This window comes from Oncorhynchus mykiss, chromosome 8 (genome assembly GCF_057628025.1).
Source record: "Oncorhynchus mykiss isolate SJ-2025 chromosome 8, ASM5762802v1, whole genome shotgun sequence".
Classification (NCBI taxonomy): Eukaryota; Metazoa; Chordata; class Actinopteri; order Salmoniformes; family Salmonidae; genus Oncorhynchus; species Oncorhynchus mykiss.
Window position 1 is genome coordinate 83,254,819 of NC_143029.1, and position 10,182 is coordinate 83,265,000.

Below are 10,182 nucleotides of genomic sequence, written 5' to 3' on the forward strand. Positions count from 1 at the left end.
TCTACTACCATATATATCTCTACAGTCATATTTATCTCTACTACCATATATATCTCTACAGTCATATATATCTCTACTACCATATATATCTCTACAGCCATATATATCTCTACAGCCATATAGATCTCTACTACCATATATATCTCTACTACCATATATATCTCTACAGCCATATAGATCTCTACAGCCATATATATCTCTACAGCCATATATATCTCTACTACCATATATATCTCTACTACCATATATATCTCTACTACCATATATATCTCTACAGCCATATATATCTCTACTACCATATATATCTCTACAGTCATATTTATCTCTACTACCATATATATCTCTACAGTCATATATATCTCTACTACCATATATATCTCTACAGCCATATACATCTCTACAGCCATATAGATCTCTACTACCATATATATCTCTACAGCCATATAGATCTCTACTACCATATACAGTTGAAGTCGGAAGTTTACATACACTTAGGTTGGAGTCATTAAAACTTGTTTTTCAACCACTCCACACATTTCTTGTTAACAAACTACAGCTTTTGCGAAGTCGGTAAGGACATCTACTTTGTGCATGACAAGTAATTTTTCCAACAATTGTATACAGACAGATTATTTCACTTCTAATTCACTGTATCACAATTCCAGTGGGTCAGAAGTTTACATACACTAAGTTGACTGTGCCTTTAAACAGCTTGGAAAATTCCAGAAAATGATGTCATGGCTTTAGAAGCTTCTGATAGGCTAATTGATATAATTTGAGTCAATTGGAGGTGTACCTGTGGATGTATTTCAAGGCCTACCTTCAAACTCAGTGCCTCTTTGCTTGACATTGAGGGAAAATCAAAAGATATCAGCCAAGACCTCAGAAAAAAAATGGTAGACCTCCACAAGTCTGGATCATCCTTGGGAGCAATTTCCAAACACCTGAAGACCAGGGTTATTTGGAGAGAGAGAGAGAGAGCATTACTTGTATTTATTATTGTTCTCATTCTGTCTGTCTGTCCGTCCATTCGTCCGTCCGTCCATAACACCAGGTGGAGTGACCCTCATCCTCTCTGCTTTCTGAAAATCAGCCAGGTTCTTAAAAGCTCCCAGCCTCACAACTAATACCCAGTACCACACAGAGGAGCCGGGTGGCGCCAACAGGGGGAAATTAAACCAAGACAAAAATGGAGGACCCACCACCCCGGTCCTTCTCTCCTTCTCTCAGAAAAGACACCAACAAAAGGCGGATCGAGCAAATTTACATTTTCTTCAACAATTTTCACAAAGCGTGATGTGAACATTTTTTTTTTTTTTTTTATCAAATGCTTTGGTTGCACTGAATCCCTTTTCAACCAAGATAGTGTGTTTCTTTGTCATGAAGAACCTTGGCTGGTGTAAGAGGGATTTGGTGAGTGAGGAGTATACTGTGTGAGACAGATGGGAGCAGCTGGAGGGATTAGAAGCCACAATTGTTTCCAAATGGACAGTTAGTTAGTACATGCTACACCTGTCCACAGTGTTGGCACTGGGTTACTGGACAACACAGGAGGCTGCTGAGGGGAGGACGACTCATAATAATGGCCAGAACAGAGCAAATGGAATGGATACAAACAACCTGTTCCTGGAGAGCTACCGTCCTGTAGGTTCTCTCTCTAACCCTGTTCCTGGAGAGCTACCGTCCTGTAGGTTCTCTCTCTAACCCTGTTCCTGGAGGGCTACCGTCCTGTAGGTTCTCTCTCTAACCCTGTTCCTGGAGAGATACCGTCCTGTAGGTTCTCTCTCTAACCCTGTTCCTGGAGAGATACCGTCCTGTAGGTTCTCTCTCTAACCCTGTTCCTGGAGAGCTACCGTCCTGTAGGTTCTCTCTCTAACCCTGTTCCTGGAGAGCTACCGTCCTGTAGGTTCTCTCTCTAACCCTGTTCCTGGAGAGATACCGTCCTGTAGGTTCTCTCTCTAACCCTGTTCCTGGAGAGATACCGTCCTGTAGGTTCTCTCTCTAACCCTGTTCCTGGAGAGATACCGTCCTGTAGGTTCTCTCTCTAACCCTGTTCCTGGAGAGATACCGTCCTGTAGGTTCTCTCTCTAACCCTGTTCCTGAAGGGATACCGTCCTGTAGGTTCTCTCTCTAACCCTGTTCCTGGAGAGCTACCGTCCTGTAGGTTCTGTCTCTAACACTGTTCCTGGAGAGCTACCGTCCTGTAGGTTCTCTCTCTAACCCTGTTCCTGGAGAGCTACCGTCCTGTAGGTTCTCTCTCTAACCCTGTTCCTGGAGAGCTACCGTCCTGTAGGTTCTCTCTCTAACCCTGTTCCTGGAGAGCTACCGTCCTGTAGGTTCTCTCTCTAACCCTGTTCCTGGAGAGATACCGTCCTGTAGGTTCTCTCTCTAACCCTGTTCCTGGAGAGCTACCGTCCTGTAGGTTCTCTCTCTAACCCTGTTCATGGAGAGCTACCATCCTGTAGGTTCACTCTCTAACCCTGTTCCTGGAGAGCTACTGTCCTGTAGGTTCTCTCTCTAACCCTGTTCCTGGAGAGCTACCATCCTGTAGGTTCTCTCTCTAACCCTGTTCCTGGAGAGCTACGATCCTGTAGGTTCTCTCTCTAACCCTAATCTAGCTCACCTAATTCTAATAACTAGCTGATTGATAAGCTGAATCAGGTTAGTTACAACTGGGGTTGAAACAAAAAGCTACAGGAAGAACAGATCTGGAGAGCCCTGCCCTACTTTTGACTCGCCGTAGCAGAGAAAGATTCACCGTAGCAGAGAAAGACTCGCCGTAGCAGTGAAAGATTCGCCGTAGCAGGGAAAGACTCGCCGTAGCAGGGAAAGACTCGCCGTAGCAGGGAGAGACTCGCCGTAGCAGAGAAAGACTCGCCGTAGCAGTGAAAGATTCACCGTAGCAGGGAAAGACTCGCCGTAGCAGGGAAAGACTCGCCGTAGCAGGGAAAGACTCGCCGTAGCAGGGAAAGACTCGCCGTAGCAGGGAGAGACTCGCTGTAGCAGGAAGAGACTCGCCGTAGCAGGGAGAGACTCACCGTAGCAGGGAGAGACTCACCGCAGCAGGGAAAGACTCACCGTAGCAGGGAAAGACTCACCGTAGCAGGGAGAGACTCGCCGTAGCAGGGAGAGACTCGCCGTAGCAGGGAGAGACTCGCCGTAGCAGGGAAAGACTCACCGTAGCAGGGAAAGACTCACCGTAGCAGGGAAAGACTCACCGTAGCAGGGAAAGACTCACCGTAGCAGGGAAAGACTCGCCGTAGCAGGGAAAGACTCACCGTAGCAGGGAAAGACTCACCGTAGCAGGGAAAGACTCATCGTAGCAGGGAAAGACTCGCCGTACGAGAGAAAGACTCACCGTAGCAGAGAAAGACTCGCCCTAGCAGGGAGAGTGGAGTCATGCAGGGCTGACATCGTAGCAGGGAAAGATTTGCCAAAGCACGGAAAGTGGAGTCATGCAGTACTAACAAATAAACATGTTGTTCTCAGCATGAGTGTGTCTGAGATATTCTAGTCTAACTAGAGAGAGAGGCAGAGAGCGAGAGAGACCCCACAAAGCCCCAGAACAGCAAAACAATTAGACCCAACCAAATCATGAGAAAACAAAAAGACAATTACTTGACACATGGGAAAGAATTCACAAAAAAACTGAGCAAACTAGAATGCTATTTGGCCCTAAATAGAGAGTACACAGTGGCAGAATACCTGACCACTGTGACTGACCTAAAATTAAGGAAAGCTTTGACTATGTACAGATTCAGTGAGCATAGCCTTGCTATTGACAGAGACTGCCGTAGGCAGACCTGGCTCTCAAGAGAAGACAGGCTATGTGCTCACTGCCCACAAAATGATGGAAATGGAAACTGAGCTGCACTTCCTAACCTCCTGCCAAATGTATGACCATATTAGAGACACATATTTCCCTCAGATTACACAGATCCACAAAGAATTCAAAAACATACCCAATTTTGATAAACTCCCATATCTACTGGGTGAAATACCACAGTGTGCCATCACAGCAGCAAGATTTGTGACCTGTTGCCACAAGAAAAGGGCAACCAGTGAAGAACAAACACCATTGTAAATACAACCCATATTTATGCTTATTTATTTTCCCTTTGGTACTATAACTATTTGCACATCGTTACAACACTGTATATATACATAATATGACATTTGAAATGTCTTTATTCTTTTGGAACTTCTGTGAGTGTCATGTTAAGTGTTAATTTTTCTTGTTTATTTCACTTTGGTTTATTATCTACTTCACTTGCTTTGGCAATGTAAACATAAATGTATGTTTCCCATGCCAATAAAACCCTTGAATTTGAAATGAGAGAGAGAGAGAGAGAGAGAGAGAGAGAGAGAGAGAGAGAGAGAGAGAGAGAGAGAGAGAGAGAGAGCGAGAGAGAGCGAGAGAGAGAGAGAGAGAGAGAGAGAGAGAGAGAGAAGAGAGAGAGAAGAGAGAAGCAGAAATAGTATATAGTTGAGAGAGAGAGAGAGAGAAAACAATCTTCAATACTACAGAACATCTGCAAAAACAGACCCTACCTACAGAGGCATCTTAACCACACCTATTCCCTTTCCAGTGCACTACTTTTGACCAGGGCCATAGGGCCTACGTAGGGAATAGGATGCCAGTCCTAGTCGGGAAGGTAGACTCTAACTCACTGCTTTAAGACACGTGAAATAACAGAGACCATGTAAGTACATTCCCAATTCAGGTGTTAAAGGAAACAGGAAACTCTTAGTTGAAGCTATGGCTCTCAAACCCCTGGTCTCTCTGGAGCAACAGAATGTAAATGTTGTTGTCCTACTTCCTGCATGACGTGTCACTTCCATTATCAGTGGAACTTGGTCTACGGTCAATGAAAAGACGTTAACAATTCATGCATTGTGGTTGTATGTTCTGTTCCTTGCGTTCACAGCTGCAATACGTTTTTCTGTCTTTTCGAAGAAAGGTCTACTTGCAATGACTGTGATATCTGAGATGTTTTCCTACTAAACTTAGTTGAAAACACTGAATGTAAACCGCTCTGGATTAGAGCATCTGCAAAATGACTAAAATGTAAATGTAGATGTTCTACATGTGGTGAGAGAAAGTGTGACAGAGAGAGAGAAAGAGAGAAAGAGAGGGAGAGAGGAAGGGAGAGAGAGGGAGAGAAAATGAGAGAGAAAGAGAGGGAGAGAGGAAGGGAGAGAGAGGGAGAGAGGGAGAGAAAATGAGAGAGAGAGAGAGAAAGAGAGAAAGAGAGGGAGAGAGGAAGGGAGAGAGAGGGAGAGAGGGAGAGAAAATGAGAGAGAGAGAGAGAAAGAGAGAAAGAGAGGGAGCGAGGAAGGGAGAGAGAGGGAGAGAGGGAGAGAAAATGAGAGAGAGAGAGAGAGAGAGAGAGAGAGAGAGAGAGAGAGAGAGAGAGAAAGAGAGGGAGAGAGGAAGGGAGAGAGAGGGAGAGAGGGAGAGAAAATGAGAGAGAGAGAGAGAGAGAGAGAGAGAGAGAGAGAATGAGGGAGTTCTTCAGTATGTTCTGTATTGTATGGTCTGGCGTTTTACCTCCATCCCAGGTGTCTTGGTGCGTCTCCGTCCCGTTCTGGGATAATACTGCGGAGGTGTCTTCTGGCACAGTGTTGTCTCCATCAGGGTCTTCCTCCACTATGTGTAGCTTGTCCTCATCGTCAGAATCTGACTGGGCCTCCACAACTTTGTTGTAATTCGTTACTGCAAAGAGACAAGAGAGAGGGAGGAGACAACCAGGAGGGACAATGAGTAGGAAGTTAGTAGGCTACACCTTGTATGAGTCAGAACAGCTCATAGGACACAAGTCTATCTCCTGTTTCTGTAGTGGAGTAGCTCGATGTACAGTACACCCCCTGGATGCTAGGTCGATTAGAGATAGAGGAAGTCTGGGCTTACAGTTTAGTGGATCACTGTTGCATTGTTGTTGCAGATATACAACATCTTATTTTAAGTAGAATGATAAGAAAATCACTACATGTTGGAATTCTTAAGAGGATAAAAACAAATTTAAAAAAGCTTAAATGACAACAGAGCGATTGAAAACGTAATGCAAAATAATCAAATCATTCCAAACACAACAAAAAAATGGTGTAACCTTTACCCTCTAACCTTTACCCTCTAAAAAAATGTTTAAATCTCTGCTTAGGACCAGTATCTATAACACTGCAAGCTATCTTGAATGTAATTTTCTCAAGTGGTGAACTGTGAACCTGAGACTTGTGTTCCAGCGTTTACACAGCCCCATTGACAGATAAAAGAGAGAGAGAGAGAGAGAGAGTCACACATACACCCAGGCCATGACCAGGCAAACAGGCCCATCCCCCACTCTTACACTAGACCAAGCCAATGGCATGTACCAGATGCTCTGCTCACACTTACTGGTTCAAGGCCAAACCACACGACTAACAACATTGGACACTTTATGGGACACAAAGCCTACACTATCTCATCCTGGAACATCCCAGACCTGAGGTCATCTGCCTTTGACCTAAAGAGCAGGAACCTGGACTTCAACAAATAAATCAGAAACACAGACATTGTCATGCTACAAGAAACATGGTATAGATGAGATGGACCCACTGGTTTTCCTCTAGGTTACAGAGAGCTGGTGGTCCGATTAACCAAACTACCAGGTGTGAAACAGCAAAGGGATGAGTTATACTCATTTAGTATAGAGCAGACCTAACTCAATCTATTACATTAATCATAACAGGAACATTTTACATTTGGTCAGAAATTCAAAAGGAAATGATCTTAACAGAGAGAAATGTCTCCCTGTGTGTTACCTATACCCCCCCACTAGAATCCCCATACTTTAATGAAGACATCTTCTCCATCCTGGAGGGGGAAATCAATCATTTCCAGGCCCAGGGACAGGTACTAGTCTGTGGCGACACCCTCAGCACACAAGGGGACAAACATCTGCCTGGTGGTGACAGCATTCCCTCCCCCATGTGGCCCCATAGACACAACTATGACAACATAACCAACAAAACGGGTAACATCTCCAGCAGCTTTGTTGCACACTGGGTATTTACATAGTTAATGGTAGATTTCGAGGGGACTCCTATGGTAGGTACACTTATAACTCATCTCTTGGCAGTAGTACTGACGACTACTTTATCACTGACCTCAACCCAGAGTCTCTCAGAGTTCACAGGCAGCGCACTGACACCCCTATCAGACCACAGCAAAATCACACTCTACTTGAACAGAGCTATGCTCAATCATGAGGCATCAAAGTCAAAGGAACTGAATAATCACTAAAACAATACAGAAATACACTATGGAAAAAGAAGGAACAGCATGTCAGAAATCAGCTCAATGTAATTGAAGAATCCATAGAATCTAACCATTTCTGGGAAAATTGGAAAAAACTAAACAAACAACAACACAAAGAATTATTTATCCAAAACGGAGATGTGTGGCTAAACCACTTCTCCAATCTTGTTGGCTCTGTAACAAAGAACAAACAGCAAAAACATATACATGATCAAGTACAAATATTAGAATCAAATATTAAAGGCCCACTGGATTCTCCAATTACATTGAATGAACTACAGGACAAAATACAACCTCTTTAACTCTGTGGTGTTGATAGTATCCTAAATGAAATGTTAAAATATACAGACCACAAAAAAAGACTAGTATATTTCCTCAGTAAAAACAACGTACTGAGCAAATGTCAAATTGTCTTTTTACCAAATTACTGTACGACAGACCACGTATTCACCCTGCACACCCTAATTGACAAACAAACCAAAGCAAAGGCAAAGTCTTCTCATGTTTTGTTGATTTCAAAAAAGCTTTTGACTCAATTTGGCATGAGGGTCTACCATTCAAATTGATGGAAAGCGGTGTTGGGGGAAAGATATACAACATTATAAAATCCATTTACACAAACACCAAGTGTGCAGTTAAAATAGGCAAAAAACACACATTTCTTTCCACAGGGCCGTGGGGTGAGACAGGGACGCAGCTTAAGCCCCACCCTCTTCAACATATATAAATTAATTGGCGATGGCACTAGAACAGTCTGCAGCACCCGGCCTCACCCTACTAGAATCTGAAGTCTACTGTTTGCTGATGATCTGGTTATTCTGTCACCAACCAAGGAGGGCCTACAGCAGCACCTAGATCTTCTGCACATATTCTGCCAGACCTGGGACCTGACAGTAAATCTCAGTAACTCAAAAATAATGGTGTTCCAAAAAAGTCGCCAGGACCACAAATACAAATTCCATCTAGACACTGTTGCCCTAGAGCACACAAAAAACTATACATATCTCGGCCTAAACATCAGCGCCACAGGTAACTTCCACAAAGCTGTGAACGAGCTGGAGACAAGGCAAGAAAGGCCTTCTACACCATCAAAAGGAACATAAAATTCGACATACCAATTAGGCTCTGGCGAAAAATACCTGAATCAGTTATAGAAACCATTGCCCTTCATGGCTGTGAGGTCTGGGGTCCACTCACCAACCAAGAATTCACAAAATGAAACAAACACCAAATTGAGACCAACTAATGATCAAAATCCAGAAAAGAGCCGTTAAATTCTACAACCACCTAAAAGGAAGCGATTCCCAAACAGTCCATAACAAAGCCATCACCTACAGAGAGATGAATCTGGAGAAGAGTCCCCCTAAAAGCAAGTTGGTCCTGGGACTCCAACAGAATTAGACCCATCCAAATCAGGTAAAACAAAACGAGTATTACTTGACACATTGGACAGAATTCACAAAAAAACTAGAATGCTATTTGGCTCTAAACAGAGAGTACACAGTGGCAGAATACCTGACCACTGTGACTGACCCAAACTTAAGGAAAGCTTTGACTATGTACAGACTCAGTGAACATAGAGTTGCTATTGAGAGAGACCGCCTTAGGCAAGCCTGGCTCTCAAGAGAAGACAGGCTATGTGCACACTGCCCACAAAATGAGGTGGAAACTGAGGTGCACTTCCCAACCTCCTGCCAAATGTACGACCATATTAGAGACACATATTTCCCTCAGATTACACAGACCCACAAAGAATTTGAAAACAAACCCAATTTTGATAAACTCCCATATCTACTGGGTGAAATATCACAGTGTGCCATCACAGCAGCAAGAAAAGGGCAACCAGTGAACATCATCATACAAACATCATTGTAAATACAACCCATATTTATGTTTATTTATTTTCCCTTTTGTACTTTAACTATTTGCACATCATTACAACACTGTATATATACACATAATATGACATGTGAAATGTCTTTATTCCTTTGGAACTTTTGTGAGTGTCATGTTTACTGTTAATTTTGTAAAGTTTGTTTCACTATTGCTCATTATCTATTTAACTTGCTTTGGCAATCTAAACATACGTTTCCCATAATAATAAAGCCCTTTGAATTGGGGAGAGAGGGAGACAGAGACAGGTGGGCCATAGAGACTGGTCGTCCCAGGCAAACCTGATTACCTAAAGAGGACAGGCTGTGCTCATTCTGCCCTCAGGAAGAGATAGATAGAGCTGCATCTTCTGTCAAATTGTGACAGATATTTTGAAGTAAGAAATTCTACCCCGAAATTATAAAAACAAAATGAAGAATTTGAAAACTTACTGTAAATGATGAAGATCAATGTAAATACGTACATGGTGAAAAACAAAATACTGTGTTTTATCAGCCAAATGTGTGTCCTCCTTCCACAACCTGAGGGACACACAGTGAGAAGTAGACAGCAAGTAGAGTGTGATTAGTCATATTAGTCTATTCCTTATTATTCTGGGTTGTAAATTTCTGTTAATATGATTACCACGTATTATTATTATTGCTTCATCACCAACAGTCTAGTCCTGTCTTTGACCATCGTTCTCATGTTTACTTTGACAATTTCCACGTTAATGAAGTATTACAGCGCATTCTGAAACTATTCAGACCCCTTCACTTTTTCCACATGTTGTTACGTAACAATGGATTCAATCTTTGTTGTCTCTCATCAATCTACACACATTACCCCATAATGACAACTCGAAAACTGTTTTTTAGACATTTTTGCAAAGGTAATTAAAAAATAAAATGTACATAAGTATTCAGACCCTTTGCTATGAGACTTGAAATTGAGCTCAGATGCATCCTGTTTCCATTGATCATCCTTGAGATGTTTCTACAACTTGATTTGAG

At 42.8% G+C, this 10,182-nt stretch overlaps 1 protein-coding gene across 1 annotated transcript in view; it reads right to left on the reverse strand.

Annotated features, from left to right (window-relative positions):
• LOC110531011 (zinc finger E-box-binding homeobox 1) overlaps positions 1 to 10,182 on the reverse strand; it is a 128,352-nt gene that overhangs the window by 22,660 nt on the left and 95,510 nt on the right. The window contains 1 exon segment of the mRNA XM_036986887.2: positions 5,552 to 5,716. Within this exon segment, the coding sequence (XP_036842782.2) occupies positions 5,552 to 5,716 (165 nt within the window).